The sequence below is a fragment of the Corapipo altera genome, unplaced genomic scaffold, assembly GCF_003945725.1.
Source record: "Corapipo altera isolate COAL_440 unplaced genomic scaffold, ASM394572v1 49, whole genome shotgun sequence".
Classification (NCBI taxonomy): domain Eukaryota; kingdom Metazoa; phylum Chordata; class Aves; order Passeriformes; family Pipridae; genus Corapipo; species Corapipo altera.
In genome coordinates this window covers 15012668-15039475 of record NW_020884879.1, presented here as the reverse complement: position 1 = coordinate 15039475, position 26808 = coordinate 15012668, and the positions used below count along the sequence as shown (strand labels likewise).

The window sequence follows — 26808 nt, the reverse complement described above, 5'->3', positions numbered from 1 at the left end:
CAGACAGTTATATGGGAGAAGTACCACTAAAAGTCCCCTTATTGTCTTTTGAGTTGAGACCTGATTTTTCTATCAGTGAACCTTTTGTAGTCATTTAGATCACTATCACCTGATACAAACTTAATATTAGCCCAAAATTGACACATTACTTCTCCTTTATTATTTGTAATAACTTTGAAGTATTTAAATAGCCAGCCTAAACACTAAAGGGGATGACACTGCTCTATTTAAGGCCAGAATCAGTGTGCTGGAAGTACCTCTTTACTTAACTACTTCATATGCAACAAGGGAAAAATATTTCTTAAGCAGTTAAGAAATAACACCTTAAATATTTTATATGAAATTGCAACTACAGCAAGAATTAACATCTTTCAGGCCACTCATTCGAATCATTGACTAGATCAGCTTTAGCAAATCTCACGATGTGGTGTAAGAAGTAACTCCCTTCAAAACATCACAGAGATTAAGATGACCAATTATAAGGTATTAGATGAAATACACATAATCCGAAAAATAAAAAAAAGACACATGTTGCTCCATTGGTATTAAGCATAGTAAGAATTAACACATACAAAAATGGCTTCATACCTTTGCAGTCAAGCTAAAAAATCCCTTTGGTTCAATCATTTTTTCCAAGACGTGGCACTTTATTCCAGCTGTGCTGTCATACTCATAAACCACTCCATACTCCAGGTGAACATTGTCAACAGTCAGACTGACATGATCTTTCTTCCCATCAATTATTGCCATAGTGTTAAATTTGTCAATTACCTCTACAATAAACAAAGTAACACAAATCAGTTGACAAGTGCTGGTCATTATATAAACTAAAATGGACACAGGCAAACATTCTAGAAACAGGTACGTTCTGATCATTATATTTTAAAAAGTTCATCAAAAAAACCTGGCTACCAGCTGAATGATTTCAAAATTGGAACACCAGTAGGTTTATAGATGCTAAAATATTGGACTGCAAAACAGGCAGGAGTCTTTATTTACAAACAGTTATTGAAGGGGACTAATTTATATAATCCAGAGACATTAAAAAAGCCTCAAAAGAGGGAAAACTGAGAATTTCTAAATAAACTAGAAGAAAACTACCATGAAAAGTGTCAATATTCAGAAATGAAACCACAATACCTGCATTTATGCAGAGAACATTATACAGTTCACATGCTAACTGACTCTTTAATTACCAAGATGCATAAGAATGCAGTTTTATCTAAATGTTAATTGCCTGAAAACAATCTGAAGGATAGCTGTTCTGTTATTTCTCATGCAGTAATGACTAACGTATCTATATTGCAATAAATGATTACTAGTGGTGAAAATAAATCAGGTAATTCCTAGGATTATGTATCTAACAAATGAAAATGGAACAGATTTTCCCCAAAGTGTTCACAGAAGCTTTTTCTCTAAATGCGAAAGATAATAATTTTCAGAGAGTATCATGATAAATTTACGTGTTTAGAAAACATAAGAAAGGAAATCCTTATGCAAAACACATCTTACGGTCTGCTCAAAATTTCTTCTCTGAAAACAAACCCACTGCCTACATTTTACTTGCTACTACACCAACACTCTGAGCAACAACAAAATCCAGCAAGCATCACATACCTTCCACTTTGCAGTCAAAGGCATCGCCTCCATCATCTCCAGAGGGTTTGGTGTTTGTTTTCTGAAGATCCTCCTGTGCACTTTCAATGCTGTTGTAAACCCACTGTATAGAATCTTGCTAAAAATAACAACAAAAAAAGACAGCTAGGAAAAGCTTTGCAAGTGCAATTGATAGCAACAGTTTCAGCAGGAAACAGCTGCTTTAATTCCCTGATTATTATCAGCTTTACTGCCTTCCGAGGTCTAAGTTAAAAAAAAATAAAACTGAAAATTACAGAGAATTTTGGCATTCTATAACACCATTCACAGAATTTTGGCAAGTTGTTTCTTATTTCAGAGTCTACTGACATAAGACACTATGAAATCTGTGACAGTATGACATCCCATTGGTGTCGCGCCTCTGACAAAAATAATTTAAGACATTTCAAATCAAACAGCAGACTGAAAAATATTTAAGACAAGAAATTGTGAAAAAAATTAGGAGAACCAATTTTTTTCCTTGTTAAATCTGCTGGAAAATACTATGGAATATCAACCAATGATAGAGTATGTCCAGTTAATCTATTTCCCATGTTTCAGTGGCACAAACGTACACTACAGCCTTCATAACTTGTAATTGCCTTTACTACACTTATTTTCCTACATGTTTTTTATTTTTCCCCCAGATTAGCAAACCCACCAAAAAGAACAGAATCACAGGGTCCAAAAATCCACCATCTCATGTGACTGAGTGACACATGAGCACAGGAATGGTGGCTTACATGGGCCATACAACCTATGAAGAAGCCACGTGTATGCCTTACATCTTGTTCTCCCCAGCCTGTTACTCAGTCACGTGTCCATCACACCCTTGTGGAAGGGTCTATCAAGTATGGCATCTCCAGGCTACTCTTCTTTGTCCCACAGATTTCAAAAAAATCTTGTCAATTAATCACTCCCTCTCCAACAGCTACAGTAGAATAAATGACATGATTATGACAAATCTGAATTCAGAGACTTTAAAAAGAAGTTCGTAGAAGAATTCAAAGTTAAGCAAGGATAGCAAAACTTTAGGCTGCACGTCAAAAACCTTCACGAAAAGTGTCAAACACATGCGATTATCCTTTGCTAATATACAACATTCAGCTGCTGTCTTTATCCAATTAATCATATACAACTACATTTTTGTATGATTAAGGTACTGTTTCTCTCTAGGTTTCCTAGATTCATCTATGCCTTGCTTTTCACTCAATGGCACTGAAATATTCTAATAAGAAAGAGTTCTCTGTTGATTGTTGGAAGATCCTGTGCAGAAGCTGATCAAAAGGAACACTTCTGAAGCCCACACTTCTTTGCAGGTACCCCTGAAAAGCTTGCTGCTTATTTATGGATTCTAACAGGTTTGCTTGGCAGCATCAAGATGGCCAAGCAATCTCTAATAGGAAATACTACACTACTTAAACTGGAAGTCCTTCTTTCAAAAGTTAACACAATCTAATGCATCATGACTTGGAGCAATGTTCTTCAAAAGCATTACAGAGGAACAAACTAAGCATAAAACCGACACATCATGGTTAGTATCGCTGTAAATAAATTTTAATTCCAAGAAGTAAAATGTGCTCTCAATTTTCTTTATCCAGACAAGACAGAAAGAAGACAAACATTGTCAAACAGAGGTTACACAGTTATTCACAGAGTAAGAATCTGACATGAAACTTCATGCTTCAGACAAGCAGAAGATTCCTCACCCTGAGAAGCAGAAGATATAAGAAACAGAAAAAGATCCCTTTTCAATTATGCAACTGGCAACCTCAGGAGAGACTGCAATCTTTGTGTTAATTAAATGATAGGCTAATGCACTGTACTTAAAAAATAGGAGAAATCAAATTCATAATCATCTTCCAAATAATTAAAGAAAAACCCTAAATTTCTGATAAGGAAATGAAATTTTAGCTGTCTTGACACCAGTGGGAATACTACCATTTATTTCAGTCTAGACAGTTCTCCAATAGTTTTTGATAGCACTATGTCCTGATTTAGGTTTGTCAGTCTGGAGAATTTCAGTTACCTGTGATCAGCTACTTTTTAAGATTGAAATAAATACTCTGTATAGGAAAAACTCCAAGTTATTATACAAGTGGATTTAAAAAAACAAAGTTATTCTTCATGTCAAGGCATTCACGCCAGCCAACATTAATCAATCCTCTTTGCGTGTCACTAATATACATAGGAAGTCTACAGTTATACAGAGAGAACACAACTGCTATAAAGAATTTATCTTTTATTCCAGCCAATTTTATACTAGTGCACGAAATATCCTCTCTTTACTAGAGGGCATCTTTCTTTAAAGAATAGGTGAACTTGATCTTGATATGCTGTGTAACAACCTCAATTCTGTATTAGCATTTAAACACAAACATCCAGACAACGTTTTCATAAAGATTGTATTTGTATAATGTAGTTCTAACTACATAATTCTTATATCTATGCAGTAGGTGTGGGAAAAGGATTTCACTCTTGATTTTAATTGCATTTTTCTCCTCAGTAAACACGTACTGGAAGAGTTTGTGAAGTTAATTAATGATATTAGTTCACAGTTATGAAAAATTTGCAGGGACTTGGAATAATTACGTTCTAGAATCCAGCTGGTTTTGTTTCTCTTCCTTAAATTTGTGTCTTGGAAGCCTGAGCTTTTCTCTTAAACTAATATGAAAAAGATAATAAAATTTGAACGCTTATATTAACAAAAAAAAAAAAAGGAACTTTTGAGTTCTTCAATGTCTGTTTATTCCCATGATTGGAATGGAATGGGAACTCAGACCTTTATAGATGGCGTATGTGCACTCTGCTCTCTGTGTGCTGAAGTGTTACAAAATTCTGGAAGAAGGTCAGCATTTTGCATTTCATTTTCCTGCTGCTGAGCATGCAGCAAGCTGTGTGATTCCTCTCCATCAAGATGAGAATATATCTCATAAGGCTTTCTGCATAGGTCTGCAGAAATACTTGAAATAATCCTTTAAAAATACCATATAAAAATTATCTATAAGATTAGATTTATTTCAGTGCAGAAATTAAACAGACCTTGAACATCAACAATACATCGAGCAATCTTCAGCTTTTATATTTCAGCTGGCTTCCCTTTAGTTTTATTCACCACTCCCTTCCCCTCACCCCACTAAAAACACAACAGATATGTGGACAGAGATAAAACACCACACTGTTTACTTTGACCAAAAAAAGAAACTTAGAAGAAAACATGCAAGGGTGAGTCGTACCTGCATTGGCCGCCTGTACTTCCTGCACGCTGTGACATGAGCAATAACACTTGCATGAGTTTCTTTGCTGACATTAATTCCATTCACTTTGATTATGCACTGGCCAGGATGGAGACCTGCCGCAGCTGCCACTGTTCCTATTAATAAACATATACATAGTTAACAAACTTATTTGCCTAAACATCTCCTTTGAAGTTCACAGTCCAAAAAGCCTCTTTTATTTTTTTATCAAAACCTGTTCTCACCGATTCTTACATACTTCCCCGACCCCATGTGCTTCTGTAGTCAGCTGGACTCCAAGAAAATGGAGTTCGCCAGCAGATGATTCCATAAAAAGAGATCAAACAATTTTCTAAAGGCTGTTTTGTAAAACAACAAATGCTGATATGTAATATGAAAATATTAAAATTTGTCTTAAAGAAGATTTGTCTTAAAGAAAAGGACTTCAAAAGGATAAAATGGCTCTAGCTTGAAAGTCACTCACTACTTAGTGACTACTTAGACTACTTGTATTCTGAATTCTTTTATATGAATCAAGCTTATGATCTTCTTGATTAATTCAGGTGCTTAAATTTTACATACAAAACAGAAGCTTTCTGACAATTCATAAAGAAGTATCAGAGCATACTAGATTTTCATGGTAAACATTAAGTGAAATATCCAAATCCAAAGACATTTCCAAGGATATTGTTCTTATTTTCATCTTTCCTACCAACACAATTATGGCAGAGTGCCTTCCAGCTTTAAGTCAAAATACACGGAGATAATTAAGTAGAATATCTCAAATTTAAATATCGAGAGGGGAGGTGGAGGGGTACAACACAACACCAAAACAAAACATTCTCTTAAAATAACATAAAATACGTGGTTTCGTGATTTATTTTCACAGTGGAATAACCACCTTGGGAAAATCTTCTAGCCACTGAATAGGCACTACAAATATAGCAGCTGTCTCCAGGTCTTTTCAGTGTGACTCAAACCCGCACCTGAAAGACAGCCTGATAGAGTATGACCTTAGTTCCAGCTACCTGAACATTTGCCCTCTAATGTCTCTCTTGATGCTGCCATAGAGGTACAAGAAAGCAAAAATCTATTGCCTAGAGACTGCCAGACTGCTAGTTGCTATGAAAGAAAAGGCAAGACTGAATTTGCAGAGTTGACAAATGGAAAAGTTTGTCGCAACTTCATGACTTGTCAGTTGGGCATATTTGACAAGGAAATACTTCAAGAATATACCCGAATTTCCCTCATTTTAGGAACTATCACTATTAGATGACAGCTGCATTTTAAATCTAATAAAAAAGAAAGTCACTGGAAATGACACCATTACCAGCTATTGCTATCTCCTCTCCCCCCAAAAAGCAACGTAAAAATAAATATCTAAATAGGCCTTATCAAATATCTTTCTTAAAAAAAAAATAATCTCTCTTCAAAATACCCCAAGGTCCCAATTCAGCAAAGTATTTAAGCATATACTTAAAATCTTTCAGATTTAGCAAACCACACAAGCAAGCACTTGCATATTGTTGAGGCTAATTGGAATAAAGTATGTGCTTAATGAACAAGGATAGGCAGTTGAATTGAGATCCAGGTGCAGAAATAATTATCACAGCAGCTCAACAGTCTGTAGTTTATTAGTCTTTCTCTTGAAAATCTAATTTCTGACATCACAGCCTAGAAAAAAGTCATCAAACTCTGTTCAAATCTGGCTGTTTTGCAGATCAGTTCACTTAAAATTCCTCAGTTACAAAGGCAGGAGGGGGTAAAAGGACACAACTCTCCCACAATAGCTGAAAATACAGTTCGTTTGCTCTAGCATTAACAATATGAGACAGCAACAGAGAATGCTTCAGCTTCTTTTATCACAAGTCAAAAATGTATTCAAAAACATATTGGGTTAGGAACTCCAAGCATTTGACAATCACATCCCAAAATGGACAAAACAGTATTTACATGAAACATCTGCAATTACTAAGACAGACTAGGTCACTAGCAGTCTTGAAGAGATTTTTGAAAAGTGTATTTTCAGAACATTGCACAAACAAATGGCCACCTAAAAAAACGTAGTGCTCAGGAAGTGAGTTCCCAACAACCAAGCATTGGAGAAAGTGATTTCACATTCATCAGCTATTCCTTAATCTGTAAAGAATGCACAACTCTAACCTAACTTTCATACACTGGTATAAGTACATACCAAAAAAGAAGGTGGAAGATCTATCCAAAGTTTACAGAGTATAAGAACACAAAATAATCATATTTGTGTTTATTTAATACTGCTACTTTGGGTGAAAAACATCTAAACTGCATCAGTAGACCTAATTTTGATTTATTTCAACCAAGCCATTTAGATGTTAAATGCATATTTACCAGTAACATTGACAGCTCTTACAGCTTACCTCTCCCAACAGCATGGACAACTGATGGGCCAAAGCCCCGGATTTGGAATCCAAGTCCATCTGCAGAGTCAGGAATCTTCACTGTCCTGATACAAGGAAAGACTGAATATGAATGTAGAATAAGGTAGCATATTGTTACTCAAGATAAAAGTGGACAGCTACAAGCAGATTACAAGGGTGTAAGAGTCCACATTTTTATTAATTCACAGTTTCAGATTCTGCACCATTCATATTCCAGATACGGTACACCACTGGTATCAGAAATAAGAGCAAGCTGAGACAGCGAAAAATATCTATTTCACAGGGAAATTCGATATACCGATTACAACCAAAACACCACCATAGCTTTAAAATTCCTCCCAAAGGGTCTGGCATTTGGTAAAGTTGCACAGCTACACTGAAAGCCCTAGGAAGGTAATCAATCTCTCAACCAAGAGGACAGAGCCTGGGGACCACAGAGCATGGCAGGCCTGGTCAGATGAGCTGCAGAAGACTTCAGAGCCTAAATCCATCTTGTAATTTGTTAACTTCTAAGTGTCTACTCAGTGAGTTTTCTTGAAAAAATGTTCTGTTGCAGTTTTTCTGAGCAGCAGTACTGAGATTTGTAAAGCAAGAATCATCTACTGCTGTTCATATGACTTGTAAGCACACTGTGCTACGCTCCTGCTTGGTCTAAACCTACTGAAAAACACAGTTCTGAGACACAAAATTCGCATCTACTCCTTAAAATTAAGCCCTGAGCTCACTCAGAGTAAGCTAGCTTACCCACATGATATCAGCTCAGGATCTAGAAAAAGCAACACAGCTGCATTAGCCCTTATCAGAGCTAGTTAAGTCAGGCATAACAGTGCACTGATTTAACTTTGAAGCTTTTCCTTCCAGAGCCAGTTCCATTATTATTTCAGAGGTGTTTGCCCTGAGCTCCATTTGCCATTGCAAAAGCAAACAAATTCAAAGTGATTTGGAGTGTAACAAACTTGATTTACAGGCAGTTTTGACTACTATAATTGCATAATTTCTTGCATTTCTTTTTTTTTCCTAGTATACATAATGTTAAGCATTTGGAGATGATTATCATCAGAGGAGATCCAAAACTCACCAAAGTCTACAATTTCTTTAAAAAATTAGAATATTATTGAGATTAATACATTTTCATATGAAATATTTTTGTAAGTATAGCATCATTTAATGTCATCATGGCTAGGCTTCGCGAATGAATATTTGGGAATCATTTAATGTACTTACATATTAATTAATGTTGATACAATTGATATGCATTCTGAAACTGCTTTGTGAACATGCTAATGAACTATGAAAGACCATCACAGGCAGTTTGGGCTAAGAATTTAGCAGAGAACTATCTCTTCTGACAAAACAGTTGTGCTAGCAGCAGGTACTGACAAACAGCAGGCAGCACTGAGAAACAGATTCTTCATCTGCTGTGAGCTCCTCATTCTGTCAAACTAGAAATTTACCCACAAGTTCTGTCAGAAATTAAACTAAGGTCTACGCTAAAGAAAGGCCAAGATATGCCTTATATGCTTTCTACAACACTATGGTCAACTGGTTTGGGTGAATTTTTTGTTGTGACTTTTGTCTGGCTGGGGGAGGGGGTGGGGTGGTGGTGTTGGACTATCAGTACAGATGAGCATCTTTATGCCATATTTCTTTCTTTGCTCTTTTCCCCTTTCTGGGTGCCATTCTCAAGACACCATTGCTTATTAACAGGAGAAGTACATCTCCATTCTACCACTGAACCAAAGGGAGGTACTCTGTATATGCTATCTGGTTAAAGAGCATGGCTCCTCTTTACTCTGCAAATTTTGATCAAAATTACTCCTGACCAGTGTTTCTTAGGTCTCCTCCTTCTTTGTTATGTATAAACTAGCAATAACTGCATTAACTTTATAAATACACATATTTGATGAATGCCTCACTTTGTATTTCTTTTACATAACAAAACTTGCATTTAGGTAGGAATGGTCAAACCTGTGTACAGAAATGCATCTGTTACATAAAGATGAGGAACTGTTTATTTGTTCCTGCTGTTTACACAACCAGCACACATGCCGAAGGGACCCATTAGACCACAGTCTGACTATGCCAAACCAGCAATTAATCCCCAGACACAGGAACTTATCTAATACACAGCGTGAGAGATAAGTGATCAAAACTGTCCGTACAGTCAAGGACACTTCGTTTGTACTTGCAATTCCTGCATGTATTCAAAGTGGCAGAGCTGAAGATCTAAAGTACTCATGTTTCACTTTTGCTGACTCACAAATATAATACAACAAAATCTAAGCAGATCAAATCGCTTGACTTTACAAAGTTAGTTCAGATACAGCATTTCAAATAACTTTACAATATTTCAAATATTTCAAATAGTTCTCTCCGAAGTTCCACTGGTCCTTTAAAATTCACTTCAATTTTGTTTGTAAAATTTCCCCAAAGGAATGACAACTTACTCCCGTGGTTTAGTGCTCACAAGAACCCGCAGGGGCTTTCTGCTGTTTAAACAGGCTTTCAGGAAGCAATCCACTTCACTGAAGGGTCGCAGAAAAACCAGGTCACCATTAATGGCAAAGATTTTCTTCCCAACTTCCAAGCCTGCCATCTAGAAAACAATAACAGTTTATAACCACTAACATTATGTTTTCTTCTGCTGACATGCAACCCCAGTAGCAATAATGACATGCACATTCACTTTACATTCTTTATGACTCCTTCATGTACCACACACAAAGGACTTATACACAAAATGCTTCTAAAACCAGTTAAACTGATGTGAAGGGTACAGTAAACACACATTTTGAAGAGACATAAATACAAGACCTAGTCTTAATCAAGATTTTATGACAGTATTATAATGCCAGTTAATGCTTTTACTAATTAACACAACAGCTTTGATTGAGCCATTTATTTTATGACAATACTTAATTTGTTCATCCATCATTTTCCAAAGGAACTAAAGCTTCTTTTCATAAAGAAAGACCTAATTAAAATTTTAGTAAGTGAATATTTGTTAAGTTCCAAAACAAAACAGTTTTTAAACTTTGGTGTAACAAGAAAGGAATCACAACCAGTTAAACGACAGGAGTGGCTCAGGATATGCATTAAGCCTTAGCACCATCTGAGATCATGGTAGAATCTGACTGCTAGAAATCAACCTATATAGCTCTGTGGCTGAATTATATTATTGATTTGCTGTGTCTTTTTATAATTTAAATTTCTATTCCACCATGAGATTTAGAAAGCCTTGAAATCTAGGTGCAAATTTTTTCTCTCACGAGACTTCTTCTTTATCTTTACATATACAGAGTCCTGTGCAGTTCAGTAGAATATGAATCTACCCGAAGAGCATCTAAAGCAATACCAACAAACAGGAAGACTGCAATTTATTCATTTAGATTCTCAAATTCTAGACTTTATATAAAGTTTGATACATCTTTTACTATGAAACACATCAACTGAAACTCCCAGGCTGGCTCTATACTCATTTCATATTCTACCAAAAATGTTTACAACACTCAGGGTTAATGTCATCATGGGAATATTATAAAATGCATAAAAATAAAATTATAAATTTTATATCACTCACTATGACAATTTAGCTGAGCAGAAAATAAGTGTTCATAATGGTCAGAGCAACATGTTAAACAAAAAAAAAAACCAACAAAACAAAACAAAGGAAAAAAAGGGAATAAGATTCATAAGCACAGCCTTCTTGGAAAGTTGTCACAGTTACCTTCTACCACTATAGACTTTCTTATCTGATGCACAAAACATACACCTGTGATCAAGTAAGTAAAACAGGAAAGATAATTTATAATACTCGATACCTCAGCATTTGATCCTTTCTCCACCACTTTAATAATTGGTACCTTATTTTTATCTTCTAAACCAAAACCATAGGTGCCTTCATTAGATTTAATCTGAAAAATAAAATTGTTTAAAATATTGTTCAGAAAGCCATTAAGAAAAGCTGAAGTATATCCTCATTAAATAAACAGTCCTAATTTATTGCCACTACAACCAATTTTTTTACTCATCAAAGCATACAATCACCGGGTTTCACTCACCAGTAATGACTTGGCTATGACATTTTCCACTACTTTCAGATCATGTTTCATGAGTCTGTGCTTCATATTTGATCCTTCCATTTCTTCATCCGCATAAAAACGGAACAGCAGTGGTTCATCCTTAAATTCACTCTTCTCTAATACTGATAGAAAACCACACATCCTTTTTTAATTTTGAACTTTTGAATATCACATCTTTCATAAGTCATGAAATACTGAACGTGAATACACATATTGAATGCTAGCAAAGTATTTTTGTGTGTGTGTGAATCTAGGGAAATCATTTAACATACACAACAATTGTTATTTGGATCCATTACAGATAGGTATCGTTAAGCTCATTTTTCAACTACATGTGGATTCCATCGAGTTGAGAAAGCCTATTAGCTTGAAATCATTTTAGTAAAAATGCAAAGTGCAAGGTTTCTTCCTAAAAGGGATCTTAAAATATGATTTTTAAAATATGATTCTGCTGGGCAGCTGCTGAAGATGCTCACCACCAAGTTCTGGCACTCTCCATATGGTGAAGCATGCCAGGTTCAGTCTCAGAAATAGGTTTGGTGGAGATGAGGAAGCAACCAGAACAGCAGATGGACGTAGTTTGTATGTTTAAAAGTCAAAGGAAAAAGAATTAACAATACCAGAGAGATGTTAATTCTCTCTCCTTCTCTAAACAGGATGATAAAAACATTATTCCTTCTATAATTCCTTCTTCTTTTCATTTCAGTAAATGACCTACTGCTTTGATCCTTTCACTGAAATCTTACCTTTGATGGTATTAAATGGGACCTTGTTCACATCATTTTTGGTGCCGCACACATCTCTGCTCTCCTCTCTCTTCTTTGTTCACTCCTATCATTACGATTGTCTCATTTTCCTCCAGTTCACTATCTCCTATTATCACCACTTCACTTTTTTGAAGTCATGCTCCTCCATACTTTATTCTTTCCCCCAAAAATGTCACACTTCTTTCTTATATGTATCCTAACTTTTTATTGTCTCAGCTGCGCAAACATATACTACCTGCTTAAAAACTTTCTTGCAAAGTGACTAATAAAACTGCCTCAATTAAATCCTTTAGAGTATGAATTCCTCAGCAGATGCTATAAAATTGGATATAATTTTCAGAGTACACAATAGCTAATTTTTTTCCTGATGACTGTGGCACAGGTCTCTTCAGTGACACAATAGAAGAATTTTCCATCTGTGCTGTAATATCTTTATCAGCACCTGCATTTTCTTCCAACTATGTAGATAACATTAAAAAGAAAGTAAGCATAGCTTGTACAGAATGTATTTACTTACCATGGTGCATAAACCCATTATCACAAAGAGCTACACCAAATATCATAGCTTCCTCCCTCGTCCGGCAATCCCCCTGTTAAACCATAGAATAATTTTTTTAATATATTTTATTATAGCAGCAAAATGGAATCTGTGCACAATGGCATAATCTCACAGGGATGGCAATAGCTGTAGATTATATTTATCATCACCACTTTTATATATACATTTCTAGCATACATACATAAAACAGAATATACATGTTTATCATACAATCAGAGAATAGTTTGGGTTGGAAGAGATCTTTACATGCTCTGACTCTTTACACTTTGAAATAAATAGGTAAAGACTGAAGTAACACTGCATACTCCATAAAAATTGAATGTAAGAGAATCTAAAAGTATCACAGTTTTAGACTTTTACTTAATGAAACTAGTGCATGTTAACAGAGTGAACAGGATATCCTGTTCTTGCTTCTAGTTCCTTCAAAATAAAACAGAGTTGTTGACAGTAAATTAGTACTGACTTTTGTCCACCTAATTAGTAGTTTAGAGTTATGCAGAGCCTATTCCTTTCATTTTAAGCCAAGAAGAGAGTTACATGCTGAATCATAAAGCTAAGTGTCATTAAAACATTTCAAGTTCAGTTGCACATTATGAAGATAAGCACAAAAAGAATTAACAGCACAGCTGCTGACAGATGATTGTGTTACTTTACCAGTGTAAGAGGATTACACTTACACACACACTGTTCTAACAACTCTTACACAAAGTGTTTGCATGTTATTCTGCTTGATACATCGCTAGCTTTCAGATTAGAATTTAAATGCACAACATATATAAATCCAAATGTGTATACTTGCCTGTGCAATCAACCAATCTATGAATTTGTTAGCCATAACCACAGATTTGTAGGTTCTTAAGTGATAATCTTTATCCCTGTTCAAAACAATGCAAAACGATTTAGAAAAATCAAACAGAAACTCAAAAGAAACAGAAAAATACTTGTATTTTATAAACAAGCTAGTGCAAGCATGAATTGAGCATTTTATAATGGTTCAGAAGTTTCTTCTGGAGGAAAAAATCTAATTAAACCTTTGAATGTAAACAGAAAGGTGGAGGCTGACTACATCTTACTTGGGTGACAACGGCACTGGAGCATAAAGGCAGGTGTGTTGTTACAGGTGTGACTCCCCAGACAAGGTAATAGAGTGTAAGTGAAGGAGTATACTAACATATACAGTAAGCATATAAGCATATCCATCAGGACCTAGAAGGCTCTAGAAGCCTGTAAAAAAAGTCATATTGAACAGAGTTGGTAGTCACTTAAGGATTCAGTTATACTTTTTGTCTTGATAGCCCTTCAGTCTTATTTGATTACTCTCAAAAGACCAATCTTGAAGGGATGGATTAGGTTTCTACATTCAAACACAGTATCTTCAGATTATATACTACTTCCAAATGACTCTCTAAGGATTTCCCAATTGGACTCACCTAATTACTGGGGTAAACAGACTGTGAAGGCGACAGTACAGTCGTACACCCTGTTAAAGAGAAAGAGGTGGTGTTAACCCCATGTTTGCATCACACAGTACATAAGAGGCATGGGCACAGTAAGAAAGCCTATATGTTGTAAATGCACTTCATTTACATAGCAAAAGAGTCTGTTCAAATTTTTATGTATTTTCATGTGCCAAAACTTAATCTTTCCAGATAACAGTATTGGTGAATAAATTATGAGAAAGCAAACATGTCCAGTCTAAACCAAGCTTCACTGAGACACATGCAAAAAGGATCAGCTTTAAGGTAGCACTAAATAATTCAGAAGGTTTGAAATAATTTGAAAGACAAGTACACAATAAATAAAGCAATGTCTCCATGCATTAGGGTTGTCCTAAATACTGGTTGCTACTCTACACAAAACTGAGTAATTAAAGTAAAAAATACTGTATTTCATTATATGGATCAATACTTCACTTACAAATTGAAATTATAACTAATCCATTTTAAAAATGCAAAATATTCAAAAATTAGAAATGTTTTCATGTAAAAAACAAAAAATTAAACATTTGGAGTAGTTTAAGAAACTACCATCAGAAAATTGCATTTATAAAAGGAAAACACATTAGTATTACTTAGTGAACTAACAAAAACCAATTATGTTCACAACATGCAAGAATAACAGTGTATAACAGTGTCAAATTAGATTCCATCATACTTTCCTCTGCCTGGTAGTTCAGTACTGAAGATTCCTCTAGATGCACCTTACATTAACAAGTGCCAGCAAAAAAGTGAACAACACTGTAATGTAATACTCAAATGCAGACGGTTTTGACTGACTCAAAATCATGAAAAATTTGAATATTAATGAGTTTAAAGGCAACTTTGATCAATCTTTTCATTATGCTCAGTAGCACAGATGTATAGCACTACCTACGTGTGTTTGAACATCTACATGACTATAGATTTACCACCTTGTTAAGGCACTAATAAAAGACATTCAGATTTAAGAAAAATTTAAAATCAGTTTCTTACTTATAGGTTCATATCTATGAAAATGGACTGAAAAATACAACAGACTGAAATACCAGCTTCAGAATCCCCCACAAACCTAGGTAATGCATCCTGCACATGAAACCATTGAATAATAACTATAACTAAATAACAGTAATCTTTCATTTTTTATTTAAAATGTATAACAAGAAACCAAAATCTTACAAAAGGAAAACTGAATTTGATTGACACTGAGACTGGCAACTGTGAGGGGATGTTGTTTATTCCAGCATAATACTTTACATTATTTTTCAAGCAGAGCCTCAGTTTCTGATGTGTCCTTCCTAATAATAGCAACTATTTTATTCTGTACCTTGGAGATCACATCCTGCATCTCATTTCTGGGGTAGTATGTTCCATCATCATATCGGAATCTATATAGCATGTGTTCAGGTTTGAATTGGTGCTTATCTGTAACTAAATTAAAAAAAAAAAGTATATTGTTTGATTACTTTCTGAAGAAATCAACAAGAGAGAAAAAGGTCAGCATCATTTCCTCTAATAACAGCCCATTACACAGCAACAGGTAGATTTCAGACAGGAAGGGCAGGAAGCCCAATTAGATCATCTGCTTTAAGTTCCTTTATGTCACTGGTGACAGTATTTCTTAGAACATTTAAGTAGTAAAGAAAAAACCAAACAATTTCAAGTCACGTGGCAAAGAATAAGTAAAACAGATAGGGAACAGAATGAAATTTAGGTACTCAAATCTTTCTAGTCTTCAGCGCTTTGCAAAACTTATCAACCAAATATCCAAATAAGACTTCTTTTCCAAATATTCATATTATTCTCACACATTATTTTCTGTCCTCATTCTTGCTGAGGCCAATCTTAAAAGATTAGGTAAAGATATGAACCCTTCACAATACATTTGGCCAGTCCTGAACTGGGGAAAAAAGGGAGAGGGAATGTCTTCACCTATATATAGACAAGCAGAGGTCATAAGTGCAAGAGACTGGCAATCATTACAAAGATTTTGATAATCTGTTTTCCCAAAGACCCATGAAAAAGAATCTTAGCAAGTGGATTTCCAGCATTTCACAAGATTCCAGCACCAAACTTCAAAATTTCAAGTGTTTGTCAGAACAGTCATACCATAGGATACAAAGCTTCTCCTGGAAATAGTACTACTGCAAGTCTTTCTGAAAAACAGTTGATCCATTTGATGGCTCAGGACAGCATTAGGCACTAGCACCATCCTAGGATAACTTTTTTATTAATTATAGTTTTGCTTGCAGTTGTAAGCTCTAATTTTGAAACTAAATTTACATGTCATCAGTTGATAAAAAAGGGTAATGTAATGTCTTCATTAATCAGAGTAACACACCTGACAGCGTTATGTGCAAGTGATTAAGCCATCATATATAATTCTCTTCCAAAAACTTAGTTAGGCATCATAAATTTTGTATAGTAAGGTGCCTTCTGTCTGTGTCATTTTTCATGCTTCTTCAAGCTCCTCACTATCTCCACACATCATCTGACACACAGATATAAAAACTGAACTTCATATATTAAATGGTTTCACTAGTGTCATGTGCAAGAGGAAAATAACTTCTCTACCCGCATTTGATATATCTGCTAATAGAAAAGCCCAGGACACTATTCCAATTGCCTTGAACTGATGGTTCATGCTAAGGTGATTATCCAAAGTAATTTCTAAGCTTTTTACGTATCATACATCAGATACAGACTACAAAATTTTCACATATAATGCCTAACGTAAGTATCTAAATGGATTTTAATGGATTGTGACCATTTAACTCAGGGAAAAAAGATGTCTTCTAGTTCTGTAACTAAGAAAAAATTCTTGTGGTTGAAGAAAAAACATATTCCACTAGATTAACATGAATTAAGAGCTTTTATAACCACCAAATACTGAAAATAGAAAAATCACTAGGACAGTTTTGCCTAAGGCCAAGATGTTCATTATTGTTCCACGGATGCACTGGGAGGGAACTGGGATCACAAAGCACCTTTCCTTTCTTGCGTGCCCATCATGAACAGAGCAGCCTATGCCCTCTGAGTACTACTCTGTCTTTGCAGTCCTGACTTACCACAGTGCACCAGAAACTAAGGCAGTAGCTCCACAGGGCTGCCACATCCTGAGTTTCAAACACTTAAGCTGATGAAAAGCTGTATTACCATTAAAATAAGAAAGCCCAAGTTGGTTTACATATCACTTCCAACACTGTACCTACATTTATGCTGGGATACATATTTATATGGCACAGACAAAGAAAAAGGAACACATTTGGTCTTTTCATTTAGTTCTTTGCTGGTGTAATTTTAAATCACATCAGTACATCAGTCCAAGAAACTGTGCAGCCACAGAAATACTTATTCATTTTAAAACTCTCTGATATTCAGTTTATTTTTGTAACTACAAAGCTCCTTACTACCTCGAGACAAAGCTTCCATTTCTCATCATCTCGAGCAAGTGACTGGACCAAGTATCTCAGCCCAGTGACTGATACAAGTAATTTCAGATATCACAGAATTCTACCAGGTGGATTTAAAATAGCAGCATAGCAAGATACAACAAGATTTTTCCCCTTATACAAAGTGGAGGGGGAAAAAAAAAAGGAAAAGCCATAACTTTTCTACTTCCAAGAGTTCACACACCAGGAAGTAAAACAGTGCCCATCACAACATGGTTCTGTCATTGCTAGAATGAACTTCAGCACAGTGACAATGACGGCCTCGTGAATATGCAAACTCTAACAAAGACCTCTACAATATATGCAATGTAAATAACAGCCAAACTTTCTTTCTCCCTTGATCCCTCTGTGAAAACAGATGGTTCATTCAGCTCTATTTTAAGAATGCTATTTTCAGTGAACCACAGCTGGATCCACTATTCAAAGTAGCATGTCTGCCTTACATTTCTATGCTCTAATATAATTATCCTTTTATCTCATGAAACTACACAATATTCATTTGATTCTGTATTGAGAAATTCTATGATTGCATTTAGGATATAAATTACAAGATCAGGAAAAGAATCTGGCAACTAAATGATTTCATTGAAAACAATTTCTCTGTGTGTAGTAAACATAATGGCATCTGACATTTGAATGATTGTGGAGGAAAGTCATGTAGACTGACATTAAAGAATTAAAGGCTACATGACCACTGATGAATAACCCTAATTTTTTTCCTCCTACTCTGCATGTGTTTAGAACACACACAGCTATGTGGCACTATGTTTCTTCCACTTTCTTTTCAGTCAAGGACACTAAAAACATCATTATTAATCAGTATTAAATTCATTTCTGGATGGACTATAGCAGTGTACTAGATGGAGTTTTGAAGTGTATATTATCAATGAATCCATCTAAATTTACACCCTGGATCTATGATGGAACAGTAGCTAACTTGACAGCTGTTTCATCATTTGCTTTTTAAGTGACTGTACCTATTGTATGCCAAATATGCCTTCAAAACCAGAAGTTTCTCCAGTTCCTTTATATGGTCCTGTTAGACTACACCTCATAATAGGGACAGAGATAAGGACCTGCTCTGGAAAGAGAAAAATGCTGCCAATGCAAATTACCTGCAGAAATCAAACATTCTTATTGGCCATTTGAAGGATACTTCTCTCCACAATGAGCTAAATGCAGAGAATTGACTTAAAGTTTCAGCATAAAAATATAAATTTTAGTAACTATATAATATAGTGAAAAGAAGGCCTTAAAATTCAAAAGATTAAATTGTTGGGTTCTAGGCTGGATTACATCAGATTGAGTTGTAATACCTAACAGATGAGCAGGCACGTTTATCAACAGCCAACTGTGACTCACTCTCTTGCATAATTCTTAGTTGAACACGTATCCCTAAAATGCCTGGCCTTAATAAAGGTTAAAATCCTTAAAAGCAGTGTACCGTTCTGTGTTCCCCTAGAATTTATTTTTGCTTACAAAAGAACAGCAATGTTTCTCTAGGTCCCTGTTTTCAATGTTGTGATCCCAACAGCATAGATGTAATATGATTAAATCAATCAAGCCTTTCCCAGTAAATCTGCTGTGCATGGACAATGGGCTCATGAGGTCCCTGGAAGGATATAATGCAGATTCAACAAACCATCTTGCATTAACGAGACCATATTTTTGTCAGACAAAATTAAGTCCATGCTAATTACAATAATTATCTTGAAAAGAAGTAATTTAAAACTGACTATATTTACCATGATGGATAATGCCATTCTCTAATAAAGCTTGGCCAAGATGAACACCTTCTTCAGATTTGTGTATCTCTCCAATTTCCAACAGCCAGGACACAAATTCACTGAGATAAAAACAGACACAGAAAACAAACTTTACATATCATACTACTGCATTTCCATCTCCATTACTAGTGTTTCTAACTAGTCTAGTGAATGATTCTTAAGCCTAGTGATCTTCAAACTATCCTACCCCCTTTATTTTGATGTAAACACATATGGTTTCCAATGAGATGTTTTCTTTTTTCTGCTCAGAAGTTTTCCATGCATAAAGTTTACCTGGCACATAGTGAAGACTTTCCATGTTTTCTGGGATTTCCTAAACTAGCATAGCCACATTTGACCAGACAGACCAATATAAGGCAATCCCAGACACACATACTGCACCTGCCCAGGACAGATATGTCATGACGACAGACCACAACCACAGTATGACAGAACAGTAGGCTTGTTACTTCCAAGGTGTGTCCAACATGACATCCTGAGCATATACACAAAGCATATACTTCATGTGCAGGAAATGCCTACCTTGTATCACAATAAAACTGATGCAGTTCAGAGACATCAAGTTTATAGCATACGTGTAGGTTACAAATCAAAAGTGTAATGAGGTAGTGCAACCTACACTGTCATGGGTGACCCAGAGGACGGCAGAAGTGTTCTCCAAAAGGGTCCGCTCCAAACACAGCCCAGAAAAGTGGCCATCTGATGGTAGGTTTAAACAGCTCCTCACCATGAGTGTATTCTTTACCTGCTTCCAACAACTTCACTGAGGAAATATGACTCAGCCGTAACTCAATCATTAATCTTAATCCTGGTTTCCATTCTCTTCAACTATATCACTTCTGACAGCACATAAGAATCTCCCAAATTTCATTTCCACTTTTAAACCCAGTGGTATCTTTCTTACAATTTGTGTAAAATTTGCTGTACTTTATAAAAGTGCTTTTCATGCTTAACCATCTTATGGTCAAATGAAATAAGTGATAAACCCTTTTTTTCCATGCACACATTTTTAGGGTATCTATCTCTTTCTCTTTCATTCAGTCTTAAGATGTAGGTATAATATGGCATTATAAAGATTCCCCTGATAATATGGGTAAATTTTTAACTACATAAACCTTACTTAGTAACTCTGTTCTTGACACTCAAGCAAGAGGAGGATAGGAGCAGTTTTAGAGACAGAGATTGTTTTAGGTGGAATAAATAACAAATAAACTTTACACCCCAAAATAGTCATTACAGAGACAAAATGCACTAAACAAGTTGGGAATCATTTTTTTAAAGAAACTAATTCACTTGACACACTTTCATATTTTTATCATGCCTTTGCAGCCTTGTCTCTTTAACAGAACTACTTTGCAATATGAGTATATATTCATAAATTTTAGGCAGACCAATTTACACTTTGGCTAAACTCTGTGAGGCAAATAGGCCTAACAGACATTGCAAATGAAGCGTGGTTTTCGCAGAATCCCAAAGAAGATTTAAAATGTGTTTTTATATGGTAAAAATTCATGCTATCAAACGCATATAATACCTTCCAAGAAAGCATTTGGGAAAAGTGGTTAATTTCCTCTTCCTGTCTTTGATGAGATTCCCTTGTTTGCACATCATTTTGTACAGTCTTTCTCCTTGCTCAGAGATCATCACCCAAGTGTCCTGTTCCATGCCCAATTTTAAACCTGCCAAAAATGCATTAAAACTTTATGAAGTGATATTGCCATTATATTTCAGTATCTTCCCCAAAATGGAGAAGCAATACCAATATTTTAATACAAAAAAAAAAAAAAGTAAAGGAACTGTTTTCCATTTTTTTCCAACAATCAAGTTAAACTATGAACATCAGATCCTCATAAGGTATAACCAAAAGATATTTTTAAGTTCCTTACAGTGAAGTTAAACTATTAGTCATTCGACATCACCACTAACTTTTTAGTAATAAATACTAATGCTGTGATTTTCAGATTTCAGTATATAAATATTTGCAAGGCAGTAGTCATGTCTTCACACGTTTAAAATAAAAGAACTTTGGTTTCGTTTTTATCGTGCAATAATAAAAATGTCTTCATTTAAAGGAATATTTTTCAAATTTCCAATTAATAGTAACTTGTTAACTGTATGTTAGTTTCACATCAGATTAATTCACCCCTTTTCCACAAAAGCATATATGTGACTTGATTTTTATTTGCTTCAGGATTTTTTCAACAATGGAAAGCTATCAAGGGTTTTAGTTCAATATTTTTTACTGGTTTATTTTTTTCTGTTTATCTTCTTGAAAAAATCATTATGTTTTTTGAGTAACTGATTAACAGATGACCAAATCCAGTTTTTGTTGAATTATGCATCCTATGGCCATTCACAGAAGCTTGTGTTCAAGGAATACCACTGACTTTCATATCCCACACACTTTTTCAATAAACGAGTATTAATGCTGGACAGAACCACATGTTTCTTGAATGTCTTGTGTACATGTTCTCAGTTTCTGTTCAGATTTTCATAATTTTTAAACTATAACTCTACATATAACTGTACAGGTGACAAGTGGTGTCCCTCTGTACTCGGTCTTGGAACCGTTGCTCTCCAGTATCTTCATTGATGACACAGACAGTGGGATCAAGTGCACCCTCAGCAAGTTTGCAGATAACAACTGCTTACAGGAAAGCCACCAAATTGACAGAAAGACTTCAGTAAAATTTTCCAATTCAGCTTGATTTCTCCTAGCAAGAAAATACAATCTATGAAAAGGTCCTAGTTCATAATTTAATTACCAAAGCTGAAAACTAAATTACTTCATTAAGGGCATTCTCTCCTTTTAGTTCAGCTTCTGCTGCATGGATTCCAAATAAAAGTATAGGTTGAGTTTCTCTAAGCCCATTGAATCTCTGAGTCTTCTAACTCATTTGTTTTTTGAGATTCTGTGTTGCAAACTAAATCTACGTGTGCCCCGGATCCTCTCTTTGTTTCATGGTTGTCTCCTTATTTGGCAAACCCACTGAAAACATCCAGAGCTGAAAATTTTCACAAATTTTTAGAATGCTAAAATCCTAAGACATGTCTTGGCTTTTGGATAGCTACCTCAGACCTCAAGCTTGCTAAGGTTTAGCTCAAACTCATCCCTTCTACCAGCTGCTCAGTTTATTAGTGTGAAATAGTAAGAATTCATCAACATAAAGTACACCCAATTAATCTTTGTATTTCTTATCTGAGGTACCAAGAGCCCAAGGGAGTCAAGAAACTTAACAGTGAAGTGGAATTTACTGAAAACATTTCAGTAGGTTCCAGGTAAGGTCCTATACAGAAACAGACAAACCTGGGTTTTGTTGTATTTGACAACATCTCTACCACATTGCTTTCTTATTTGTTATTTTAAAAATGTTGAGGTTTTAGAATGTTAAAGCATCTTTTTAGCTTTTCTGCTATTAATTCCTGGTGACACTATTGATTAGCCAGTGCTCAAATACCCTATTTGAAACTCTGGTCCTACAACAGATGTTCTACAAGCATCCAGTATTTAACTTGAAAAGACCAAAGAAAATATTGTTGGTCTCCATTTACAACAGAAGCACAAAATAACAATTACTGCAACAGACAACAGAAAATCTACACAATTCAGGAAAAGCATTGCAGACCTAAATACAAGGTCATATTTTCCTTCAATATAAGGCTGCAAACAACATTACTAATATGGATATTTTAGCTTGCAAATGAAATTAGCTCCAGAAAATTATGATGTGTCATCTTTCCCTGCTTCTACTTTGTGCTGGGTTCACCTTGAACACATGAAGTTATTCATGGTCACATTTGAGATCAGGATTATATTTCATCCAAATATTCTTTCACCTTAATTCAGTTATTCAAAAAGATAGTGTTTTGCTACTGGTGATTTCTTAATTTTTTGGTAGGGGAGAATACATCAAAGATGGGGTGGTGGGTACGTTCTGTACCATTTCACTTCAGATCATCTGCATTAAAATCCAACACTGAAAGCCTGCTCATTTCAGTGATTCAAATGGCCACTCGCAAAGGGAATCAATGCATAAAAATCACACAAGGCATTTAAGACAGACCCTCAGATACCACAAACCATAATATTACACAGGTCTCAATGAGTTTATGACAATTTATACTGGTTGAGGATAAGCTATAAAATCACAGGTTAAATCATCTCCCCATTTCCAAAACAGCATTCACTACCAGCATACATGATTCAAGACATAAAGCCCTTCCTAGTACAAGCTTGATTTATTTTTCCCAAGCTGTTATTCATAAATCTTCAGAGGAATCTGACACCACAAGTTTGCCTACCAGCTGGTTTTCTTTATATCTCAACATAAAAATACAACATGGCTTTCTGGCAAAGCAACACAAGGAAGTTTATTAACCTACCTTTTCTCCTCTCTCGTTCTTTCAAAATTGCTTCCAGCCATTCTTGCTTCTCTTCAGGGGTTTTTGCCATGCATACAAACCACTTATTCTTTGCTGTGTTGTGGATCTTCCAGCCATTAATAACAGTGTGGCCACTGCTGTGGTAGTCAGCTAGCAGATAAAATGGTTTAAAGAGTATCAATTCTTACAAAAAGCAATAGTTGTTACAATTACTAAGAACTCTCAGCACACACGAAGCCCAGGAGATACAGAAGAACAAAAATTAAAGTTACCCGTGCCACTTGTGAACTATGTTATAACTTAATAAATTGTAGTTTTAATGTTTAGTAAACAATGTCCTTTGTAAAATGTAACAAAGAATTGCATAGTATATGGAAGAAGGTATAAACTCGACACTAAAACAGGCAGAGTCCTATTAAAACAACAGATAACAGTATTTAGAGTACTTCTGTTTGTGTTAAACTGTAATAAATAATTCCTTAAACAAATAGCATTGTGGTTTTGTCCCTTAAGTTCCTCAGAGCTGCTGTGCTGATTGAATGATTTACTATTAAGTTTAAAAACGGACTTTACAGGGGGTAAAATACAATTTCAATTTGACAAGTAAGCACATTACATATATTTGGTGTATTTTTACTGGTTACCCAAATAAATAAATATCTACACTTACTAGTTTAAACAAACTGAAATATAATACAAGATGTTCTTTGATGTAAAAAAAAACCCCAAACCCCAAATGCATAATTTTCGAAATATGCAATAATTTGAAATAATTTTTTTAAATAGCCCTATGTTCAGTGTGCACCTTGTAGGAGAGATAACAGCTGCTGATGTTCTTAGGGATCTTGAACTACTGACTTTTAACATGTAAAAATAACTATGATATAAAAATCAAACCCTTATTACTTACTAGTTATTACTTCTGTAACATTCTGTAACTTCTGATTCTATTTTAATATGCTGGTCCATAAATCTTATTCAGAAATTCCAAAACTAATACCCCTAACTATCCTTCACTAAGATTACCCGCATTTCCTGGGGGAAAATTTGGGAGACATAAATTCCTTATGATAAGAAATTTTATTTTTTTTTTTACATAAAATACAGACTAAAAAACTAGAGCTAGCAACTACCATACGAAGTGTTTAGAAAAATCAAAGGTCAATGTTTTCTCACCACAAACTTTCATTAAGAGGCAAGAAAGTCCTAGGGTAAGCCCTGAACTACTATAATAACTACAAAGCTTTTTGTGTTGTAAATACTTTTTCATAATTCAGCCCTATTTTGTATGATGAGATGGGATTTTCTGAAACTGAAACCCTTGCTGAAATGCTTCCTAAGATTTATCATAAATCTCAGCAGACATGCTAGTATCCTTTCAATAACTTTGCATTTTAATTAGTTGGAAAGCAGCCAAGCTTTGTGTACTGGGTTGGGAAATGTCAGGAACCACTAGAAAACCATGAGACTGATAACTAATTTCTAAACCAACAAAACCTTCTAATATTCAAAGCATGTAAGAAAGTGCAAGCAAGTCTATGTACGGGAAAAAAATGAAGTCAGGTATTTTTGCAACATCATGTTTATACCACTTACCTTTTTATCATATTTTTATTTGTATAGCCTATTCAGAATATCCTTTGTCCCTTTAAAAACACCATTTCTTGAAAAGTACCCATCATACTATTCAAGCACTCTCAGAAAATCAGAGTCAACAGTCAAGGGAAAAAATGGCTTGTCCAGACCCTTGAATATCTCAGTGTAGAGGTGACTTTTTAAAACACACAGTTTTCTTGGCCTCTGAAGATCTCTAACTGGAGGGCCAAGAGCACTGGCAGTTTGACAACATTTATCTCATGCCACTACAAACTCACTGAATTTTGTGAAAGGCCCAATCACCAAGCCAGGTGCTATGACTGCCTAATGTATACAGATGGCAGTGAGTTCAGGTGGAGAAAGACAAGTAACTGTTGCCCAGTTTTGCAACAATAAACCACTGCTGTGACGAACACTTTGACTTCAGTCTCTGCCTTTAACTGCAACACCCTTGCTTTCTCTTTTGCTCTTCATGCTCCCCACGACTACAATCCTCCAAGGCTCCCATGAGCAATTTGTTCTCCCCAGTACACCCATACCTGTAGTCAAGAACATTTCAGCATTACGTTATCATCCCATATAAACTCCTACCGTCTTTGGACTTTTTGGACAAAATCTGGTCAAGAGCTGCAGCCATGCTGGCTGGCCAGCCAGGAGGTGTGCATATTCTGGTTGGCCAGCTGCACAGCACATATGTGCACTCTTCACATCATGTCAATCACAGCTGCCAGTCAAGCTAAACAAATAATTTGCAAACCTGACATAATGGTTACAGAAGGAAGAAGAGCATGAGACTTCAATCGCTCAATGCGAAGTCTAAACCAGCATGATCAACAAATCATTAAGCCTACAAGATGACATCATCTTTTAATGTTACGTGGTAATACATTAATGCTTGTACTTTGAATTGTAATATATTTTTCAAAATTCAAGACTCAAACATTTGAGGGATGCATAAGAAGGAATTTGTTACAGTCATATACAATAGAATTTTCTTCTTCCCTTAAAAAAATAAACAGAAATCTCTGTATTGAAGGTCTTCTAAATTTCTCAGACTTGAGGTTCTTGGGAGCATCAATGCTCAGAAATACCAAGGAAGTAATTGCTGCACAGTATCAACTGCCATTCTCCTATATACACTTTTTGAAGCAGCTTCTAGTTGCCATAATCATCCTCTATTTTTTCTGTATCATGCCTCATTTCAAAACAACAGGGGACAGAACTACCATACTATAGCAAACATAAATCTGGTATTTCCTAACTCCCAAGTGCTTTCCTTCATAAACTAAATAAGATTCATTTAATGGCTTGTGAATGTCTTCAGAAATATATTTTTCTTTCAAAACTGAGTAAGAAAAACTGCTACAGAAAAAAACCCCCCACATTACAATATATTCATCTTTCTAAAACTTGCAAGTG

The 26808-nt window shown here is 35.2% G+C and overlaps 1 protein-coding gene across 4 annotated transcripts in view; it reads right to left on the bottom strand.

Annotated features, from left to right (window-relative positions):
• The window catches only part of PREX2 (phosphatidylinositol-3,4,5-trisphosphate dependent Rac exchange factor 2), a 168998-nt gene that overhangs the window by 74783 nt on the left and 67407 nt on the right, over positions 1–26808 (bottom strand). For all 4 annotated transcript variants that reach the window (XM_027638739.1, XM_027638737.1, XM_027638741.1 and 1 more), the window contains 14 exons: positions 23794–23943; positions 20945–21089; positions 19369–19469; positions 15499–15602; positions 14127–14176; positions 13496–13571; positions 12655–12727; positions 11350–11492; positions 11110–11202; positions 9736–9884; positions 7268–7353; positions 4872–5008; positions 1618–1735; positions 589–773 (listed from right to left, as the gene is read on the bottom strand). In XM_027638739.1, coding sequence (XP_027494540.1) covers positions 589–773; positions 1618–1735; positions 4872–5008; positions 7268–7353; positions 9736–9884; positions 11110–11202; positions 11350–11492; positions 12655–12727; positions 13496–13571; positions 14127–14176; positions 15499–15602; positions 19369–19469; positions 20945–21089; positions 23794–23943 — 1610 coding nt within the window. The remainder of the gene's footprint in view (positions 1–588; positions 774–1617; positions 1736–4871; positions 5009–7267; positions 7354–9735; positions 9885–11109; positions 11203–11349; positions 11493–12654; positions 12728–13495; positions 13572–14126; positions 14177–15498; positions 15603–19368; positions 19470–20944; positions 21090–23793; positions 23944–26808) is intronic.